This window comes from Bos taurus, chromosome 20, assembly GCF_002263795.3.
Source record: "Bos taurus isolate L1 Dominette 01449 registration number 42190680 breed Hereford chromosome 20, ARS-UCD2.0, whole genome shotgun sequence".
Lineage (NCBI taxonomy): Eukaryota > Metazoa > Chordata > Mammalia > Artiodactyla > Bovidae > Bos > Bos taurus.
This window is the reverse complement of record NC_037347.1, coordinates 10,440,723-10,463,951: the sequence shown is the minus strand read 5'-3', so window position 1 is coordinate 10,463,951 and position 23,229 is coordinate 10,440,723. Positions and strand designations below refer to the sequence as shown.

Genomic DNA, 23,229 nt, shown 5'->3' with positions numbered 1-23,229 from the left:
ACAGAAAATAGTCCATTTCATTGAGGAAACTACCCAAGTGCATTCATACCAGAAGGCAAGAATCATTAGGACCATCTTAGAAGCTGATTTCCACTGGTGTGTAAAAGTGCCTTGTTAACTGTAAAATGCTATACACATGCTTAATGGTATTTCATATTTATACAGTGACCTAATGGACCCAGAATATCACTTAGACATTGCCTTTGTTACCCTATTTAAAAAGTTCCAAAATAGAAATTCACTTGTCTAAAGTATGGTTTAGTGGGCTTATCAATTTTTATGCCATGGCACACTTGGGAACCTCAAGCCTCAAATTTAGTTCACTATTTAGCTTGTTTCTACAAGTGAGAATAGATTACTGTTACAGTGATGTCTTTTAGAAGGAACTGTGACCTAAGTCACACACCATATATCACTAGCTATGACTTGCCACAATTAAGAGAGAGAGTGATAGAGATGGTGTGTTTTCTATGATGTAGGAGAATTTTGCTTACTGAATATATCAGCACTCAATAAAGACCCAAGTGGTGACAAAGAGTTGGAAGGTGACCAATAACAGTTATTGCTAACATAAACTGAGCACTGTTGGACAGTATCCTAAGGGTTTTTGAAGTGTGCAGTCATTTAAGCCTTGTAGCAGCCCAGTGAGCAGGTCCTATTACACAAGAAGAAATAGCAACAGAAAGGTTAAATGATGTGCCTAAATCATAAATCTAGTAAATGAATATTTGTGGGTCCAATATTCATATGCAGGTAGTCTAGATCCAGAGCAAGGACTCAACTTTTACACTATATTACCTTGAGTAAGTTATCAGCTTTTGTATTCTGCTGCCTTCTTCAATATAACTCTGAAAATCAGGATTCTCAACTCTCAGAAACATTAAATCAGTTCAGTTGCTCAGTCATGTCCGACTCTTTGCAACCCCATGGACTGCAGCACACCAGGCTTCCCTGTCCATCACCAACTCCGAAGCCAGCTCAAACTCATGTCCATTGAATCAACGATGCCATCCAATCATTTCATGCTCTGTCATCCCCTTCTCCTGCCTTCAGTCTTTCCCTGCATCAGCGTCTTTTCCAGGGAGTCAGTTCTTCACGTCAGGTGGCCAAAGTTTTGGAGTTTCAGCTTCAGCATCAGTCCTTCCAATGAATATCCAGGACTGATTTCCTTTAAGATTGACTGTTTTGATCTCTGTGCCATCCAAGGGACTCTCAAGAGTCTTCCCCAACACCACAGTTCAAAAGCATCAGTTCTTCAGTGCTCAGCTTTCTTTATGGTCCAACTCTCACATCAATACATGACTACTGGAAGAACCATAGCTTTGACTGTATTTACCAACTTTGTTGATAAGTAATGTCTCTGCTTTTTAATATGCTGTCTAGGTAGGTTATAGCTTTTCTTCCAAGGAGCAAGCATCTTTTAATTTCATGGCTGCAGTCACCATCTTCAGTGATTTTGGAGCCCAAGAAAATAAAGTCTGTCACTGTTTCCATTGTTTCACCATCTATTCACCATGAGGTGATGGGACCAGATGCCATCATCTTTGATTTTTTGAATGCTGAGTTTTAACCCAGCTTTTTCACTTACCTCTTTCATCAAGAGGCTCTTTAGTTCTTCTTCGCTTCCAGACATAAGGGTGGTGTCATCTGCATATCTGAGGTTATTGATATTTCTCCTGGAAATCTTGATTCCAGCTTGTGCTTCATCCAGCCCAGCATTTTGCATAATGTACTCTGCATATAAGTTAAATAAGCAGTGTGACAATATACAGCCTTGATGTACTCCTTTCCCAGTTTGGAACCAGTCCGTTTTTCCATGTCTATTTCTAACTGTTGCTTTGTGACCTGGACACAGATTTCTCAGGAGGCAGGTAAGGTGGTCTATTTCCATCTCTCTAAGAATGTTAAATTCTTAAAACATTAAATGCTCCAGCTCAAAACCTTAGAATTATCCTTTTCTTTTCCATAACCCATATTAAGTGTCAGCAAATCTATTGTCTAGAAGCTAAACTGGTACTCTCAATACAACCACCTGGATCACTGCAAAAATTATTTAACTGGCCTTCTTGCTTCTCCTTGCCTCTCTAAGTTTATAGTGTAATTTCTCACAACAAAGGGAGGCTTTTAAAACATTAAGTCAGATATCATTTATCTGCTCAAAACTTTGCAGTGGTTTTTCAGTAATATCTTTCTGGTAACACCCTATTTAAAATCACAAACCCTACTATCTATTCCCTTTCCCTGCTTTACTATCTCAGTAGCACTGGTCACTATGTATTATAGCGTATTTTAATTGTTTTGTTAGCTCCTCCCATTGGAAGGCAGGGATCTTTGTTTTTAGCTGGCTGATTTCTCAGAGTCTGCAACAGAGCCCAACATACAGTAAGCACTCAATATATATTCTTTAAATATATGAATTAATGTGTTTGTTGATTTGTATGAAAAGCGAATAAAGTCGGGTACTGATTACAGTTAACCATTGAGCACTATGCCTAAAACTTTGTGCAAGTATCATTTAATCCTCGCAACCGCCTACGATGAAATCTATTAGTTCCTTCCACCTTACAGGGTGAAAAACTGATGGTCAGAAGTCTGTTCCACAGCACGAAATTGTTCAGCTTACTAGGAATTTGTTTGCCTGAATGTGCTTTTTCATAAAGGACTAAGAATGCCTCCTGACCAGACCTTAAGAACTAGCACTCACTTCAGTTCAGTTCAGTCACTCAGTCTTGTCTGACTCTGTGACCACATGGACTACAGCACGCCAGGCTTCCCTGTCCATCACCAACTCCCGGAGCCTGCTCAAACTCATATCCATCCAATCGGTGATACCATCCAACTCTGCTTAAGTAACTTGAAATTGTCGGCTTGGGGGTCCATGGTAACCATGGTGACAGGATAGCCTTGAGCAAAAACCAGAGATCAGAGACAAGGCCAAGCCTTCCACACCCATACACACCTATTAAATCCTGAGAGCGCTGAACGGTCCTCAGTAGTGAAGAAAATACCTGTTGAAACGGTAACAGGGCGACACACTAGCTACCTGCAAGAGGACCACGCCTCCGGTACGATCTGCGGTCACGTGAGCAGACGGGGCCGAGTTCAGGGAAGCCCGGGAGTCCCGCCTCGCCCCGCGCAGCTTCCGTAGGGAGGGCTCTGGCCGGACCTACTTCAGAGCATCCCCGCCCACCCCGGAAGTGGGGGCGGAGCGAGTGAAGCGTCGGCGCTCAGTGGGCGGAAGTGGCTGTTGGAGGCTTTAAGGTAGCTTTAAATTCCTGCTGTCTTGGCCGCTCACCCTTTTCAGCTGGAGACGGGCTCCTCGCGACGGATGGCAGTGGACGTGAAGTCGCGAGCGAAGCGTTATGAAAAACTGGACTTCCTCGGAGAGGGACAGGTGAGGCTCTCGGGCGGGGCTCGGAGGGCCCTGAGCAGGGAGCGCCGGGCCGCCTCACACTGTCGAAAGTTTTCTCGTGGAAGCCAGCAGACGGGCGCTCCTCGTTCTCCTCGGAGGAGGCTGCCCAGACGCCCCTGCCGCCCCTTGGTCCCCCCTGGACCTGAGTCCCTGAGCGGCCCTGTCCGCTCAGTGGACTGGAACGGGACGTGGACGACCTCAGCACGTTGCCAGCCGCCGCGAATTTGCTCTGAGAACCCTGGATTCCTTGCTTCCCCAAATCTAAAAAAAGTGAAAAGACCAACACAAACCAAGAAGTTTTCACAAACTTAACATGACTCCTGTTTTTCTGTCTAGTTTGCCACGGTTTACAAGGCCAGAGACAAGAACACCAACCAAATTGTCGCCATTAAGAAAGTGAGTTGCAGTTTGTTTTTGTGTCTTGAAGGTGTGTGTGTGTCTGTGTGTGTGTTAGAGCCGGTGACTCGCCTTGTTACTGGTGCGTGTGTGTGTGTCTCTGTGTGTGTGTCTGTGTGTTAGAGCCGGTGACTCGCCTTGTTACTCGTGTGTCTGTGTGTGTGTTAGAGCCGGTGACTCGCCTTGTTACTCGTGTGTGTGTGTGTGTGTGTGTGTGTGTTTGTGTCTGTGTCTGTGTTAAGAGCCGGTGACTCGCCTTGTTACTACTCTTGACTGTGCTCTGCTCATGAGTTACTTATGTCATTTTCAAAGAAAATAGAATATCTTAGTGTCTTGTGTTCCAGGATGGAACTCGGGTTGAACTAGCGTTTTGTTCTATCCATTGAAATTGAGATGAAGAAGGTCTGTATCTTGTTTGTTTTATAAACGCACACATTGACAAAGGGGACAAATATGCTCGTCTGTTGGGCCCTCAGAACTACTCATCTTTCCAGGTCCCTATTTCTTCCTCACCAGCGTCCACTCTATATCTGTATTTTTCTGAATACATATTTACCATTAAAGGCTTTTGCCAGCATTAATGACATTGATGGGGTGCCTTTTTTTAATGGTTTAAGTACCTTTTTTACTTGCATTTCATTCAAGAAACTTAGGTCATATTTGGCTTTCTATATGCCAAGCACTCTGACCCTTGTTTTTTCATTTAACCCTCATAAGAGCCAGGTGACGTAGGTAAGGTATCTTGGTTTTATACTTGAGGTGCCTGAAGCTAAGGGAGATGAGGTGACTCATCAAGATGGCACAGGTAGTAGTTGAGACAGCCAGGCTTTAGATCCAGTGGTACTGCTTCCAGGCTGATTGCCTTTCCCCATACTTCTGAAATCAGTAACCCTCTCAGGAGAGGCTGGCTTCCTCACACCTCATAGATAGAGGAACCTGGTGGGTCCACGGCGTTGCAAAGAGTCAGACATGGCTGAGTGACTGAGCACAAAAGGCCTGTTGGTGGCTTAGGTAGCCACCTTCCTATTGTTCCTGTTGCTGCTCTGAACCTGTTTTTCCTTCAAAACCCCTAATTCCTTTGAAGCACATCCCTCTCATATTCTTAACACCTGCTCCCCATTCTTCTTTTCTACAATTATTGCTGTCATAGTTATCTTTTTTACTTTTTCTAATGTGTCTAATCTCCTTTTTCAGTTTGTGTTCTATAAGTCAATGCTATTTATAGCTACTCCCTTGTAAAACCCTTAACTTTCCTAATCCTTTTTAAGTTATTTTTCTGATTCTGCCCCTGGTTCACTTTATTCTAGCCACACTGACCTTTCTATCCCTTGAGTATATTAAATGCATCCCAGTCCCAGATTCATTGCATTTGCTCTGGCTTCCAGTTGGTGTATTTTTCCTCTAAAACTTGGCTTGGCTGGTTCCTTATCATTTAGATCTCAGTCAGATATCTCTTGTACATACAGACTTATGCTGGTCATTCTAGCTAAAACAGGTGTACCTGCCTTCTTCCCTAGTGTTCTTTTCCATATTTCTTTGTTATCTTCATAGCATTTATCAAAATCTTTTATCTTTGAGTTTATTTTCTATTTACTACCACTCAAATTATATTTAGGACTGTGGCTAGTACCTTTGCAGACACTCTTAAAAATGTATTGGCTTGACTAACTGATACAGTCTCTTCAAACTGTTGGCATATTGAGTTCTGTGGGTTTTCTGAAAATCCCAGTTGATTTACTTACTTGCTTGCTTTTATCATAAATTAGGATTTAGAATTCATCCTATTTCTCAGTGATGGGCTTCCCAGGTGATGCTAGTGGTAAAGAACTTGCCTGCCAATGCAGAAGACATAAGAGACGTGGGTTCAATCCCTGAATCGGGAAGATTCCCTGGAGAAGGGCATGGCAACCCACTTGAGTATTGTCTGGAGAATTCTGTGGACAGAGGAGCCTGGTGGGCTCTGGTCCATAGGGTCACAAAGAGTCGGACATGACTGAAGCAACTTAGCACTATATTTCTCAGTGATAGACTGCTACCCCTTGAAAGTGACTCATTATGGAATATTCATTTACATTTAATTTTTATTTCAAATAGTACATCTTTGTAGTTTTATGGAATGTAACCTTTATATAAATGGAATATATAACCTTTAAATCACTGTGTTGTACACCTGAAACTTACATAATATTGTATGTCAACTGTACCTCAAAAAAAACAGGAATATTTCTCCTTTTACCAAACCCCATTAATTCTCAAAGCATTTTTTTTATTTTAGTCAGTTACTAGGCCAAGCATGCCTCTGGTTTTCACTCATTGGAGCAATGCCTTTCAACTCCAAAATTGTTTTCTCTGGTATTTACATCCATTTTTTTAGATAGCATACTTATGATTCCCTGAATGGCCTTCTTCCTTGGTTCAGACATTGTCTAGACTTAAACTATAAACCCTAGAGATTTGGTGCTTGTGCATCTTCCCCTCCCAATACTCAGTTTCTGCTCACACTCATTTACTGGCTTCCCTGGTGTCTCAGACAGTAAAGTGTCTGCCTACAATGCGGGAGACCTGGGTTCGATCCCTGGATTGGGAAGATCCTCTGGAGAAGGGAATGGCAACCCACTCCAGTACTCTTGCCTGGAAAATCCTATGGACGGAGGAGCGTAGTAGGCTACAGTCTATGGGGTCGCAGAGTCGGACATGACTGAGTGACTTCACTTTCTTTCTTTCTTTTCTTGAATTTAACAGAAAAGGAGTAATAAGCTATGTACTATTTCACCTGTTGTATTTTGGACCTTTCAGATCAGATCAGTCCCTCAGTCGTGTCCGACTCTTTGCGACCCCATGAATCGCAGCACGCCAGGCCACCTGTCCATCACCAACTCCCGGAGTTCACTCAGACTCACGTCCATCGAGTCAGTGATGCCATCCAGCCATCTCATCCTCTGTTGTCCCCTTCTCCTCTTGCCCCCAATCCCTCCCAGCATCAGAGTCTTTTCCAATGAGTCAGCTCTTCGCATGAGGTGGCCAAAGTACTGGAGTTTCAGCTTTCGCATCATTCCTTCCAAAGAAATCCCAGGGCTGATCTCCTTCAGAATGGACTGGTTGGATCTCCTTGGACCTTTAAAATATCATTAATATACCTTATCCTTTTTAAACAGTTGTATTGAATTTACGTTTCCCAGTTTAACCAGTCCTCTGTGGTAGCTTTTTGGAGCAGTTTTCACTTTGCGGTATTTGTTTTATATATCTCAACAATACACATTATTGTATACTTCTAAGCTCTTTCTCTCTTGCTACACACAGACACACACACACACACTCTCTCTCTCTCTTTTGCAACTTGTTTTTCTGAATCAGTATCGTTTCTGAAATCTTCCAGGTGGATACATGTAGATCTGTTTATTCATGCTCTTTGATGATTAGATTCTATTCTATGACTACACTAAAATTGGTCTATCCAAACTCTTGTTGATAAACATTTAAGCTGCTTTTTTTTTTTTTTAATGTTTTACTCTGATACAGTCTTTCCACAGACATACATTTGTGCATTTCTCTAGAAAATGTATCTACAGTTGAAACTAATTGCCAATTGTTGCTGCATAGAGAATACCCTGATGTTGACAAAGATTGAAGGCAGGAGGGGAAGGGGATAACAGAACAAGATGGTTGGATGGCATCACGAACTCAGTGGTCATTGGTTTAAGCAAACTCTGGGAGATGGTGAAGGACAGGGAAGCCTGGCGTGCTGCAGTCCATGGGGTTGCAAAGAGTTGGCCATGACTGAGTGCCTGAACAACAGCAAGGGAATACACATCAACACCCAGATACTATCAAACTGCTTTCAAAAATGGTTGGCTCAGTTTAACCTCCCACCGCACTTTCACCATGTTTGTATCATCAGACTTTACAACGGTTGTCAATCAAATGGATCTAAAGTGGTATATGGATGTTTTTTCAATTAATATCTCTCTGATTACCAGTGAGCTTGATCGTCTTTTCCTAGATTTATTGGCTTTTTATACTTTTTCTGTTAGGTTGCCTACATTTTTTTCCTTTCCTGTTGCCTTGGTGGAATTTCTTATATATTTTGGATACTGAACCTTAGTCAGAAATACGCACTACAGATATCATTGTCAATGTAAATCTATAATAAGAATAGAAGAGTGTTATTCGAGCCAATCTTAGGATTATAGCCCAGAAGGCAGTCTCTCAGATAGCTCTGAGTTCTGAAGAAGTATGGTTTTCAGTGTAGTTTATATCTTGTCAGAACAGAAAACATCAAACATGACTGGGGTACATTCCTTCAAAGTTTAAAAAAAAAAAAAAATCAGAAGACAGATAATTGTATATAGTGAGTCAGTATGACCTTGGCTCCTGGGAAGGGGATCTTATCAAAGGAGTACTACCTTTGAAGTCCCTGAAAGGGAGGTATTTATCCTTATCTTCAAAATAGGCATTCTTTACAGTGGCTCAGATGGTTAAGAATCCTCCTGCGATGTGGGAGACTTGGGTTCAATCCCTGGGTTGGGAAGATCCCCTGGAGAAGGGAATGGCAGTCTACTCCATTATTCTTGCCTGGAGAATCCCATGGACAGAGGAGCCTCTCAGGCTCCATGGGGTTGCAAAGAGTCAGACACAACTGTGCGATTTTCACTTTTGGTAGTGGACCCTTTTATTCCAGTATTTAAAGCAGATAGACAGTATGTGTTTCATAGACGACAAAGCAGGCTGTTCTGGTTAGCATCAGATCAGATCAGTTGCTCAGTTGTGTCCGTCTCTTTGCGACCCCATGAATCGCAGCACGCCAGGCCTCCCTGTCCATCACCAACTCCCGGAGTTCACTCAGACTCACGTCCATCGAGTCGGAGATGCCATCCAGCCATCTCATCCTCTGTCGTCCCCTTCTGCTCTTGCCCCCAATCCCTCCCAGCATCAGAGTCTTTTCCAGTGAGTCAACTCTTCGCATGAGGTGGCCAAAGTACTGGAGTTTCAGCTTTAGCATCATTCCTTCCAAAGAAATCCCAGGGCTGATCTCCTTTAGAATGGACTGGTTGGATCTCCTTGCAGTCCAAGGGACTCTCAAGAGTCTTCTCCAACACCACAGTTCAAAAGCATCAATTCTTGGGCGCTCAGCCTTCTTCACAGTCCAACTCTCACATCCATACATGACCACTGGAAAAACCATAGCCTTGACTAGACGAACCTTTGTTGGCAAAGTAATGTCTCTGCTTTTGAATATGGTATCTAGGTTGGTCATAACTTTCCTTCCAAGGAGTAAGCGTCTTTTAATTTCATGGCTGCAGTCACCATCTGCAGTGATTTTGGAGCCCAGAAAAATAAAGTCTGACACTGTTTCCACTGTTTCCCCATCTATTTCCCATGAAGTGATGGGACCGGATGCCATGATCTTCGTTTTCTGAATGTTGAGCTTTAAGCCAACTTTTTGACTCTCCACTTTCACCTTCATCAAGAGGCTTTTTAGTTCCTCTTCACTTTCTGCCATAAGGGTGGTGTCATCTGCATATCTGAGGTTATTGATATTTCTCCTGGCAATCTTGATTCTAGTTTGTGTTTCTTCCAGTCCAGCGTTTCTCATGATGTACTTTGCATATAAGTTAAATAAACAGGGTGACAATATACAGCCTTGACGAACTCCTTTTCCTATTCGCAACCAGTCTGTTGTTCCATGTCCAGTTCTAACTGTTGCTTCCTGACTTGCATACAGATTTCTCAAGAGGCAGATCAGGTGGTCTGGTATTCCCATCTCTTTCAGAATTTCCCACAGTTTATTGTGATCCACACAGTCAAAGGCTTTGGCATAGTCAGTAAAGCAGAAATAGATGTTTTTCTGGAACTCTCTTGCTTTTTCCATGATCCAGCAGACGTTGACAATTTGATCTCTGGTTCTTCTGCCTTTTCTAAAGCCTGGCTTGGAGAATTTTAAGTATTACTTTACTAGCGTGTGAGATGAGTGCAATTGTGTGGTAGTTTGAGCATTCTTTGGCATTGTCTTTGGGATTGGAACGAAAACTGACTTTTTCCAGTCCTGTGGCCACTGCTGAGTTTTCCAAATTTGCTGGCATATTGAGTGCAGCACTTTCACAGCATCATCTTTCAGGATTTGGAATAGCTCAACTGGAATTCCATCACCTCCACTAGCTTTGTTTGTAGTGATGCTTTCTAAGGCCCACTTGACTTCACATTCCAGGATGTCTGGCTCTAGGTCAGTGATCACACTATCGTGATTGTCTGGGTTGTGAAGATCTTTTTTGTACAGTTCTTCTGTGTATTCTTGCCGTCTCTTCTTAATATCTTCTGCTTCTGTTAGGTCCATACCATTTCTGTCCTTTATCGAGCCCATCTTTGCATGAAATGTTCCCTTGGTAGCTCTGATTTTCTTGAAGAGATCTCTAGTCTTTCCCATTCTGTTGTTTTCCTCTATTTCTTTGCATTGATCGCTGAAGAAGGCTTTCTTATGTCTTCTTGCTATTCTTTGGAACTCTGCATTCAGATGTTTATATCTTTCCTTTTCTCCTTTGCTTTTTGCTTCTCTTCTTTCCACAGCTATTTGTAAGGCCTCCCCAGACAGCCATTTTGCTTTTTTGCATTTCTTTTCCATGGGGATGGTCTTGATCCCTGTCTCCTGTACAGTGTCATGAACCTCAGTCCATAGCTCATCAGGCACTCTATCTGTCAGATCTAGGCCCTTAAATCTATTTCCCACTTCCACTGTATAATCATAAGGGATTTGATTTAGGTCATACCTGAATGGTCTAGTGGTTTTCCCTACTTTCTTCACTTTAAGTCTGAATTTGGCAATAAGGAGTTCATGGTCTGAGCCACAGTCAGCTCCTGGTCTTGTTTTTGCAGACTATATAGAGCTCTCCATCTTTGGCTGCAAAGAATATAACCAATCTGATTTCAGTGTTGACCATCTGGTGATGTCCATGTATAGAGTCTTCTCTTGTGTTGTTGGAAGAGGGTGTTTGTTATGACCAGTGCATTTTCTTGGCAAAACTCTTATTAGTCTTTGCCCTGCTTCATTCCGTATCTGGTTAGCATAAAATTCGTTAAATAAGCCAGAATGACTTGTTTGTACTTTAGTATGTGAAAATTTCTTCAATCATTGTCTCTCAGACTTTGGGCTTTTAGTTTATTTATGGTATCTTTTGAGGTACAGGTATTTAAAATTTTAGTCTGGTTAAATTTGTCTATTTTTCCCCTTTTTTGGTTCCCTTTTTTTGTGTGCTTCCCTGCTTCTAGATTATAAAGAATTCTCCTGTATTTTCATCTGAAAATTTTAAAGTATCGCTTTTCACATTTAGGTCTACATTCCATTTGGAGTTAAATTTTCTTTGTTGTGTAGTATGAAAATCTAGTATTTTTCCCCCAGCTCTCAACATTTTTTTAGTACATTCTTTTCCTGGTGAGTTGTAATGCCAAGTTCCAGTTTATACTTGGATTTGTTTCTGGGCATACTATTCTTTTATTGGTTGATTTTCTTTTTCCCTCCATTCCTGCTGCACTGCTCTAGGGTCTGTACTTACTGTTGCCTTGTAAATTCTCGAGGGCTTTCTGTAGTTGTGGTATGGGGGCTTCTCATTGCAGTAGCTTCTCTTATTGCAGAACCTGGTCTCCAGGGTGTTGGGCTTCGGTAGCTTCAGTGTGTGGGCTCAGTTGTGCCGCAGGGGCTTAGTTGCCCCATGGCTTAGTTGTGAAATCTTTCCAGACCAGGGATTGAACCCCTGTCCCCTGCATTGGCAGGCGGATTCTCAACCATTGGATTTCCAGGGAAGCCCAACTACTCTTCTTCGAAATTATCTTGGCTTACTCTATGAGTCAGTTGAGAAATTTGAACCAAATCAGAATTTGAATATGAACTAGTTATTACATGCTGTATGGCATTATTATTAATTTTATTAGGAGAATGGCATTATGGGTATATAAGAATATGTCCACGTTTTAGAGATCCCTGTTGAAGTATATAGGGATGAAATAATACAAAGTCCAACCACAGCATAAAAAAAATGTATGTTGTAGCCAACAAAAAAGAGGATGGATGAAGTAAATATGGCAAAATATTGGTAATTATTGAATCTGAGTGATGATGTAGATGGCTTCATGAAACTAGTCTATTACATTTCCTAAACACAGTAAAAAGTAATGTTTTAAGTTATCTGTTCTTAGCTCCTTACTTTTCTGTATAAAGTTTAGAATCCGTTTGTCAGTGTCCATGAAAAATGCTGTTGTACTTTACATCTAGTTTAATTAAAGAGAATTGATGTATTTATGATATTGAATCTTTCTATCCATGAACATGCTGTCTGTGTTTATTTTGATCACATTTCTTGAACATTAAAACATGTTCAAGAGTGTTTTATAATGTTCTTGGAAAGCTTCATACGTCTCTTATTGGCTTTAATTCCTATGTGCCTTATATTTTTTGGTGCTGTAATAAATAGCCTGTGGAAGTGTTAGTCGCTCAATTGTGTCCGACTCTTTTTGACCCCATGGACTGTAGCCCACCAGGCTCCTCTGTCCATGGGATTCTCCAGGCAAGAATATTGGAGTGGATTGCCATTCCCTTCTCCAGGGGATCTTCCTGACCCAGGAATTGAACCTGGGTCTCCTGTGTAACAAGCAGATTCTTTACTGGCTGAGCCACCAGGGAAGCCCAAGATAAAATAAATAGCCTACCTTTAAGTTAAAAGTTGTTTGTAGTATATAGGTGGGGGGTATTTTAAAAGGTAAAATAGCTGATTTTCTGGAGTAGGATTTTTTTTTTTTTTGTATCCTTGGCTACATTGTCATTGCATAAAGTAGTAAGCTCTTGTTCTTTAACCTAGTAGTTGGGTTTGTGTGAGACTGAACCTATTAATGCAGTTCACTGTGCTTGTATATAGTAGCAAAAGTTTAACCATTTTCTGTATCCATCACAATCTGTAATTTTCCTTCTTGGAAAATGTGGTCCCTGGGAGCATATTAAGCGTGTTATTTATATGTTACATATTTCCTCCCAAGTAGTCTTAACTTGAAGTGCTTGTTTTGTTTATTGGGCTTCCCCTGGTGGCTCAGTCAGTAAAGAATCTGCCTGCAGTGCAGGAGACCTGGGTTCAATCCCTGGGTTGGGAAGATCCCCTGGAGAAGGAAATGGCAACCCACTCCAGTATTCTTGCCTGGAAGATTCCATGGACAGAGGAGTTTGGTGGGCTACAGTTCATGGGGTTGCAAGAGTCAGATACTGACTTAGTGACCAAACCACCACCACCCACCTAGATTATCTCCCTAAGTTCTATATGTATCACAATCTATAATTTTTCTTCTTGGAAAATGTGGTCCCTGGGAGTATATTATTGGGCATATTAAGCATGTTATTTTATATGTTACCTATTTCCTCCCAAGTAGTCTAATTTGAAGTGCTTCTTTTATTAGCCTGTATGCATTTAATTTATTCCACGTTTAATCTTACAAAGTTGTGTAATTCAAAACTTGAGGGGAAAGGAATGATAGGTACTTGATCCTTTATTATATTGTTAATTTTGCCTTTCTGATTCGTGATTCCTGCTCCCTCCTTGCCTGCTAATATTAGCTACATATAAGTAGTTATGTATTTTTGCTTTAAGCATTTGAAGTGTTTATGTATTACGCATTTGTCTAAATAGTTTAACACGTTTTTATTGTGTTTTCCTCTACCAGATCAAACTTGGACATAGATCAGAAGCTAAAGATGGTAAGTGACTTATTTCATGTAATCTGACAGAACAGAAAAGGTGGTTCTTCTCACTGAGGAAAAGAACAAAGTATTAATTAAGTTAACAATGGTTTCTGGGTAGAGTTATTGCAGGTCCCAGAAGACTAACGATAGACTCAGGATAGAGATAGGATATTTGTACTTTTCACCATTTGGGTGTTCAGAGGATATTCAGATCACCTAAGCAGATGGAAAACAGCAAGGTTATTAGTGACTTGTCTTACTGTCTTCATTACTGCTTTAGTTGTTTTCAAGCCACTGTTTTTCTGAGCTTCTGGTTACTTTGAAAATTCAGGATTCATGGAAGTATACAAAGCTCACTATAGAATAAATGTATAGGGATGGGGGAGATTTTTGTATCCCTTCTGCTAAAGCTCTGTTTGAGTGCTAAGTCCTATTTAGTCATCAGGAAATAGTTTCTGTGTAAAGGATCCATCATCTCTCTAATACTAATACCAGGTCGTTTTTTGTTTTTTTTTTTCCAGTATTTATTTATTTGGCTACACTGGGTCTTAGTTGCAGCATGCTGGATCTTTGATCTTCATTGTGGCATGCAGGATCTCTTAGTTGTGGGAAGCAAACTCTTAACTCGCGACGTGTGGGATCTCGTTTCCTGACCAGGGGTCAAACCTGGGCCCCCTGCATTGGGTGCACGGACCACCAGGGAAATCCCATCAGATCTTATTTTAAAATGTTGGGTTTTGTCCTTTGCATTGGGAAAGATGGTATTTAATCACTAGTTTTCTGTTAGCTTAAAGAATCTGCCTCTAATATTCATAAGGCAAGAGAAGAAAAGCTATTAACTTCTCAGCTATAGGCTATATACTTGTGTACATATTATTCCAGGAGTCTTCAGATCTCATATTCTATAGATGAAGTGAATACTTTTTTCATCATTTATCATAGTCTGTCCTAAACTGTTTTAAAAACAAAGCAATATAAATTGGAAACAGGTATGTTATAAAAATTGTTATTTTTTTTTTCCTGAGGAATATTCATTGCTATTTCATCAGAGACTGATCTTTCCCAAAAAATATGTTTATAAGAAGGTTTGAGATTTCAGAATTCTTTTTCACTTTTTTCTTTGCCTTTTTATCTAGGTATAAATAGAACAGCCTTAAGAGAGATAAAATTATTACAGGAGCTAAGTCATCCAAATATAATTGGTGTGAGTATGATCTAAGTTTCTGGGGTTTGGGACCCTGCCTTTCCAAATGTGGATGTTGATTGAAGGCTCAGGAAGGAGTTGTCCTAGGTGAGCCTTACAAAAAGGCTGAAATGTATTTTTTATCCTAATTGTTCTTATAGGCAGTGTTTTAAAAACTATACAGCTGCTGAAATAAATTAAATATGGGCATACAGGCTGACTTTATCAGAAATTTTGAAGTCTAGAGAGCTCTAGCATGTGTAAGACCTTGAGCAGTTTCCCTTGAACTCTGCCTCATAGTCTCTACCTCATAGGGTTGTTACGAGACTAGTTCACTGAATACACGTCTAGTAATGGTAACTCACTCCAGTATTCTTGCCTGGAGAATCCCATGGACAGAGGAGCCTGGTGGGCTACAGGCCATGGGCTCACAAAGAGCCCGATATGACTGAGCAACTAACACCTACTTACCTGGGATAATGTCTGGCATAGGGAACACACTCATTCAGTGAATAATAGCTACTGCTGCTGTTTGTTGGATTTTCTTAAGTACCAAGGTTGGGAGTTTTTCTAGATTATAGGGACTTCAGTGAGGTTCTCATTAATTCATTACTTAATTATAATTCCTAAAATTTGGAGGGAGAGGTTAAGTATTGGTGATTTTTTTTTTTATAATAGTAAGGCTTAATATCTTGTGCTTCAAAGTACTAATTCCTAGCCAAAAATGGATAAATATTAAATTTAATAAAATTATTTAAACTTTACAGTCCAAATGCTTAAGTTTTTAAAGATTAAAAACTTAGGTATAATATCAAGTATTTATTAAGAGTATCACATGTTGATTTTTTTTTTTAATTTTGCTTTGTAGCTCCTTGATGCTTTTGGACATAAATCTAACATTAGTCTTGTCTTTGATTTTATGGAAACTGATCTAGAGGTAAGACTAAGATTTCTGGAGAAATTTATTTTCCTGTTTATCAAAAGAGAATCTAAATGTTTATTTTCTACCTTTGAAGAAGGTAGTCAAAAGAATGCTTAAATTTTGTTGAAATCTAGATGTGGTCTTAAGTCAAAGATCTTCTGAATCATTTACCCATATTCCCAGTGGTACATACAAGATTTGGATTTCGATAGCATTTGTTGTCTGCCAAGTTCCCGATACCTTATTAACATTACTTTTTAGAAAAATAAGTGTTTGGCTTTGGAGGGTTTGGAACTTCCTTGTGGTATTATCACAGACTGTCCTTTTGAAAACCAAGTTTCTTTTTGAGAAGAATAAGATTTTAGGCTTTTCATTAATACTAATTGAATCTCAATGATGGACAGTCTGGAGATGTGGAACAAGTGGAATTCTTATACACTGCTGATGAGAATGCAAAGATACAGCCACTTTGGAAAAAACAGTTTGGCAATTTCTTACACTAAATACACCCTTAGGATATGATCTAGAAATCCGTCTATATATTTATTTATCCAAGAGAAACAAAAACATGTCCACACAGATGTTTAGCTTTCTTCATAATTACCCAAACTGAAAACAACCCAAATGTCTCTCATCAAGTGAATGTATAAACAAACTGGTACATTTATAAAGTGGAATACTATTTGAGAATAAAAAGAAACAAACTATTAACATATGCAGTAGTATAGGTAACTCGCAGATACGTTACACTAAAGGAAAGAAGCCAGGCTCAAAAGCTACTGATGCTGTATGATTCATGTATGTTTTTTTTTGGAAAAGGAAAAACTAAAGGAACAGAAATCAGATCTTTGGTTGCTGGGGTTAGGAATCGAGGGGAAGATTGAGTAGAGAGAGGCATGGGGGAGTTTAGGGGGAATTGTAAAACTGTTTTTGGTTGTGGTAGTGGTTACACAACTGAAGTGTTAAAAACTGAGATTAAAAGTGTCTTTCACCTATTTGAAAAAAAGAAAATTGCATTTTTAGCTCGTATAACTAAAAGTCTGGGAATAAACTGACTTGAATCATAGTTCACAAATAATGCTAGCAGAACACAATTTTTCACTTGTTCTCTGTTGCCTCGTTCATGGGTAAAATTTCTCAATATAGTGGCTCAGGTGCTTGTAGGCTTCTATCCTTAGAGCTTAATAATGCCTGAGGAGAGAAAGTATTTTGTTGCCTTTGATTCTAGCTCAAGTATGGCTTGGCTTGGCTCACATTTCTATCCCTGAACTAGTCTGGAAAGCAGGCTGTAGAGTGGTGACGGAGCATGCCTGGATCATGTGTCCGCTACCTTTGGAGGCCACAGGTAGTGCACAACGTGTAACCACGTGGACTAAGCTGGGAACCCGAGGTTTCCGAAAGGAATGTTGAATGCTGTTATCAGGAGGGGCTGTATATCCTGGGGCAAGTGAAATGGCAGATGATTGCTACATGGATGCCTAAAAACAAAGCAGTAGGAGACAGTACTGCTTTCCTTCTAAAGAGACTTTGCCTAACCACATAACTGGGAGTTCTGACCGTGCTTCCTAAGGAGAGTTAGGCAAGAATCTCCTTTCTTTCATAAAGAATCTCCTTTATGAATAAGTCCATCTTTTGTCTATAAATGATTTGATATAGTAGAATTTATTTGGAATGATAAAAGCGTACCTGTATACTGTCTGCCTACTTTACAGGTTATAATAAAGGATAACAGTCTTGTGCTAACACCTTCACACATCAAAGCCTATATGTTGATGACTCTTCAAGGATTAGAATATTTACATCAACATTGGATTCTGCATAGGGTAAGGTTTTTAACCGAGTATGATTGTGTCTTTATGTTGTAGTCAGACTTTCTGCAGCCAGTTTATTACACAAAAGGCCTGAGTATGTAAATTATAAAAGTAGAACTGGACTGTTCTATCCACCCTTCTTCCTCTCTGCGCTCCTTCAGTTAAACCAGGTGGTGCTGTGAAAACTCTGTGTTACTAGGTGGAATTTAGAAATGCAAGAGGCCAATTCCTTCATTTTTTTCATACTTGAAGAGTTAAGTTGCTGACCCAAAAGTTACATATTTTTTTTTTTGAGGTCAGCAGCTGTAGTGACTGACAAGAGTATTAGAACCTAGATATTTTGGCTTGAAGTTCAGTGTTTTTTGTGCTATACTGTTATAATAGAAAACAACAACAGTGGGCGTCTGGATTAAATTATACAATGCAAAAATACTTCTGGAAAAATATTTCTGGTAGCTCTGAAACTCTGGGAAGTAATGAAGTAAAATTTCTGAAATGGCTGAGTCATTGTTAGGAACATTCAGCTACTAGAACAAGGCTGATGATTCAGATAGGTAGATGTTTGTAGGCATCCTATTTATCAGTACATAAAGTAGCTAAAATATATATAATAGTAATTGTCATACTTAAGCTTGGAATTCCTTTTAGGTTAAGGCTAATATCTTTTTAGCATTGATTGTGAAGACTGTATTCTTCATCTTTTATAAACACATAATGTTTTTATTTACTAAAGTTCATATATTGTGGTGTTTATTGTTTTGGGCCTCACGGCTTGTGGGATCTTAGTTCCCCAACCAGGGATCAAACCGGGGCCCTCAACAGTGACATGCAGAGTCCTAACCGCTGGACCACCAGGGAGTTCCCTGTATATATTGTTATTGAATTAATAGCAGCAGCTGTTTTTTGAATGCTTACTAGGAACCGATCATTACACTAGGCTTTTCATAGGAAATATTAAATTTAATCCTCACAGCAAACCTGTGAAGTATATAAATTGAAGTTCATTGAAAAGAAGTACCTTGACCCAAGGCCTCACTAAGAAATATAGCTAATCTTATTTTGATTTTTAGGATTTTACATCAATGAAAAAAATTTTGGTGGTGGTTAAATTTGGAGTGTTACCTGTTTCTGCTAGATTTAAATATAACTAAATGTATTACTATGATGCTCTCCTTCACCCCGCTTATTTGTTGGTTTAAAATCTCCATTATATAGGACCTAAAACCAAACAACTTGTTGCTAGATGAAAATGGAGTTCTAAAACTGGCCGATTTTGGCCTGGCCAAATCATTTGGGAGCCCCAGTAGAGCTTATACACATCAGGTTGTAACCAGGTAAGGATTCCTTAACTAACTAAAGCTTGTATTGTGTAGGATATTAATCACAAATGAGCCTCATTTGGCTTCTTTGAATTTTGGCTGAGTTCAGGAGTTATTGTTGGTATCTTGTTAAACAGTGAAAAAATATTCAGCCCTTCTTTCTAATGGAGTTGAATTAATTCAGTCCCCAGAGATTTACCTAGTAATTTGGGGGGACTAATTTATACTTCTTACACAGTTTAGTTAGGTAGGTTGGAACTATAGTGGCTGTTCTTTTACATAACCACCTGACTTGGGGGGGCCTGTGTTTATTTTATTGGTCAGTTCTGATTCCATATTTTATATCATTGAGTGTGAATGAAAATTCCCTAAACAAAGCAGTGCTTTTATTTGGATTTTTCATTGCTAATATTTTCTGTTTATACATAAAAAGTATAAACAGAAAATAAAAACTAAAAATCACATTATATGGATAGGGACAGTAGATTTTATAATTCTTGTCCAGATGGCATTTGTTAACTTCCCTGACTCTTAAGAATCTGAGACAATCTTCAGATTTTCTATCCTTTAAATTACTTTGTCACCTTCTTCCAAATAGATCTCATTGAGTGTCAATCACCTGATCCTAGAGTATAAAGTAAGGGATATAAGTAGTTGTTCAGGTAATTTCTGGAAAAATTAGGCCCGTCGTTCAGGAACTCTGGGAACTCAGGAAAACAAGGACCCACATACATGAGCGTTGCGTTTCACTGGTTTTCATCTACCTGTTTCTGACTTTCTTTACTTTGAAATCAGACACTACTAATAGGTCAAATTAAAATGAGGACTGAGAATTAACAATTTAGATTAATGATAGGGATATCTTGATAACCTAGACAAGAGCAATTTTGGTGGAGTGGTGTGGGATGAAAACCTGACTGATGGAGTTAAGAGTAAATGGAGACAGTAAGAACATACAGCCAGAGAATGAGGGGTGTTAGGGGCAGCAGGGTTCAGAGAAGTTTTTGTTGTTTGTTTCTTTGTTTTTTAGTTTATTTTTTTAAGGCTATGAAAACAATGGTATGTTTAACATTGATAGTAATAAATCTAGTAAAGAACAAAAAGCTGACTGTTGTAGGAAAAAGAGAATTGCAGAAGCAATATCCTTGGAAACAGGCAAGAGTGTTGTATCCAGTGCCCAAGTTGAGGGACTGACTTTAAAAACACTAAAGGCTAGTTATGTAGTTATGGATGGGAAGGTGGATTGTGAGTGTGCAGATGACTGTTGGTGAGTCTGTAGAAATTTTTTTTCATTACTTGCATTATTTTAGTGAAGTAGGAATTAGAAAATCAGCTAAGAAGTAGGATGGTATTTAGGGTTTTGGGAGAAAGAACATGTTCATCATCTAAAAGTGAGAGGATGAATGGACTGAGGGTGAATTTCCTGCAGCAGTAAGGAACTTTTGATTTTATAGCCAATTTTTCTGAGTTAATATATCTGTAAAAGTACATTTCATCAGTGCATGATGTTTTTCTGAGGAGTTTCCTCTAAGAAGTACTTTACTAATTCCACTCTAAAATGACAATGTTTATTTTTGTTCTCCAGGTGGTATCGGGCCCCTGAGCTACTGTTCGGAGCTAGAATGTATGGTGTAGGTGTGGACATGTGGGCTGTGGGCTGTATATTAGCAGAGTTGCTTCTAAGGGTAAGTCTTGAGTTGATGTACACTCTTCAGTATTGTTATAGGTATTTGTTCTTACAATTTGTGTAAACATTATCTTCTCAGAGGTAATTTCCCAGAGGTAATTACCATCCTTGAAATAAGAAACCAACAAACAGGCCAATTAAAAAAACCTCCACCAAGTACAGCCTGTTTATTAACACCATTTAGGACAATAAAGGTTTATTATTGCTCATTCTGTGTTCTGAAATTCGACCGTCATAAAATTATTGGATTGTAATATGGTACTATCTCTAAAGCAACTAAAAGGGTTAGGATAAATGTCTGTATTTCTGGGGTCACTGGGGAAGTCCCACCCTTAGACTAAGTTTTTATTTTTGTTATTGTTTAATGTTTCTTATTAAATTTATCATATTATTTGTGTAACAGCTATCACAGATCATCTTGAAATATCTGCTTCTTACTTTCTTTTAGGTTCCTTTTTTGCCAGGAGATTCAGACCTTGATCAACTAACAAGAATATTTGAAACTTTGGGCACACCAACTGAAGAGCAGTGGCCTGTAAGCTTTCATACATGTTCTTTGAAATTTAGAGTAGTGTATAGTGCTATAACATGAATATTACTTAAACAAATGCATTAATTGTCTTAATTTACTAGTAATAATTAGTCTTTGCAAAATTTACACAAAGTAAAAGTTAAAATTGTGATACACCATCCAGACTCCTATATACATATAGCCCTCACCCATCCCAGCAATTTCTACCCCAGTGTTAATCATTATTTTGCTGTAAAGCCTTGCTGTGAGGACACACGCCCACATAAATACATATGACTTGCTTTTTCTTTGATTCTTTAAAAATGTGATCACACCATGTAAATTTTTGCAACCAACTTGCTCCTAATATTGTTCACATTTTCCTTTTTAAGTTATATAATATTTCATTTTGTGGCTGTTTCATGTTTATCAACATCTTGATGGATTTATTTATTGCATTTTCACTAACACAATGAAGGTTTATTTTTGGTTTTGTTGTTCATTATTCCCCAACCAGAGATTGAAGTTGGTCCTCCAGGAAAGCCTGGAATCCCAGGCCACCAGGGAACTCATTATTTATTTTTAACCTATTAAATTATCTCAAAAAAATAAATCTGTGATAAAATTTATTACAGTTTAAGTTGCTAATTTTATGTATTACAGTTCAGTGAAATTCTCACTTGTTCATTATAATTGTAGACCTTTTGATTTTCCTTTCTGTTATAGCCTCATCTCCTGGGGAAAAAATAAATCCTAGACAAGACATTTTAATCAGCCTCTTTACCTTCTGGTTAAAACTGTAATGAAATTGTCTAAAACAAATTAAGGAGTTTCTTTTGCGTTATTACTTCCTCAACTTTCTAACTGAAGGTTAGCTATATGTTCTAATTGTAAAACATGCTCTAACAGCATTCATTTATTGAACTTACTCTATGCCGTTAATGATAGGGTTTCATAAATTGTATTTAATTCTCCCAACAATCCTGTTAAGGTAGGTGCTGTTATTCACACTTTATAGATGAGACAGCTGTGGCGTGAGGTTAAGTAGCTTACCCGAAGCTACCTAGTGTCAGCTGCTGCTGCTACTAAGTCACTTCGGTCGTGTCCGACTCTGTGCGACCCCATAGACGGCAGCCCACCAGGCTCCCCTGTCCCTGGGATTCTCCAGACAAGAACACTGGAGTGGGTTGCCATTTCCTAGGACTCCAATTTGAGTCTTTCTGACTCCAGAGCCATATTCATAGCATTTATCCAGTACTTTTCATTTGACATGATTTTCTAAATAGTAGTTGCTTATGATGGTTTCCTTGGATTTTTAAAAATTCTTATTTTGATTTACATGTAGAAGGAAATAATACAGATATATCCCTTACTTCCTTTACTTAGCTTCTCAGAAGGGTAACATCTTGCAAAATTAGGATAATATCACACGCAGCATGCTAACATTGATACAGTTAGTATCACCACAAAGTATACCACATTGATACAGGACATTACCACAAAGAGCCCTTTTACCATCACACCCACTTTCCTTCCACTCTCACCCATTCCTTAACCCCTGGCAATCACTAATATGATTTCCGTTTTTATAACTTTGTTATTTCAAGAATGTTATAAGTGGAATCATATAAAAATGTAAGCTTTTGGAATATGATTTGTAAGCTTTTTCAATATAATTCTCTGGAAATTCATCCAAGTTGTCAGTAATTCATTCCTTTCCTTGTTTTGCTGAGTGGTGTGAATGTGCCACAGTGTGTCTGACTGTTGACTCATTGAAGGACATGTGCATTGTTTCCAGCTTGGGGCTATTACAAATAACACTGGTATTTGTAATAACAGTGCATCGTGGCTTCCCTCATAGCTCAGTTGGTAAAGAATCTGCCTGCAATGCTGGAGACCCCTGTTCAACTCCTGGGTAGGGAAGATCCGCTAGAGAAGAGATATCCGCTATCCGCTATCCTCTCCAGTATTCTCGGGCTTCCCGTCCCATGTGGCTTAGCTGGTAAAGAATCTGCCTGCAATGCGGGATGCCTGGGTTGGGAAGATCCGCTGGAAAAGGGAATGGCTACCGACTCCAGTATTCTGGCCTGGAGAATTCCATGGACTGTGTAGTCCTTGGAGTTGCAAAGAGTCGGACACGACTGAGCGACTTTCACTTTCATGTCCAAAGGCGGTCTGGTGGTTAGAACTCTGTTCCTCTTGCCAAGGGCCCAGTTTCCATCCTTAGGGAACTTAGATCCCACAAGCTACGTGGGCAAAAGAAAAAAAAAATCATG

At 39.3% G+C, this 23,229-nt stretch overlaps 1 protein-coding gene across 3 annotated transcripts in view; it reads left to right on the top strand.

Annotated features, from left to right (window-relative positions):
* Nucleotides 1-3,236: 3,236 nt before the first annotated feature.
* Nucleotides 3,237-23,229, top strand: part of CDK7 (cyclin dependent kinase 7) — a 33,596-nt gene continuing 13,603 nt past the window's right edge. The window contains 9 exon segments of one of the 3 annotated variants that reach the window (NM_001075715.1): nucleotides 3,237-3,394; nucleotides 3,749-3,808; nucleotides 13,502-13,535; nucleotides 14,657-14,724; nucleotides 15,572-15,640; nucleotides 17,338-17,448; nucleotides 18,652-18,770; nucleotides 20,341-20,440; nucleotides 20,891-20,977. In NM_001075715.1, the coding sequence (NP_001069183.1) occupies nucleotides 3,329-3,394; nucleotides 3,749-3,808; nucleotides 13,502-13,535; nucleotides 14,657-14,724; nucleotides 15,572-15,640; nucleotides 17,338-17,448; nucleotides 18,652-18,770; nucleotides 20,341-20,440; nucleotides 20,891-20,977 (714 nt within the window). In that variant the 5' untranslated portion in view covers nucleotides 3,237-3,328. 3 annotated transcript variants of the gene reach the window in all.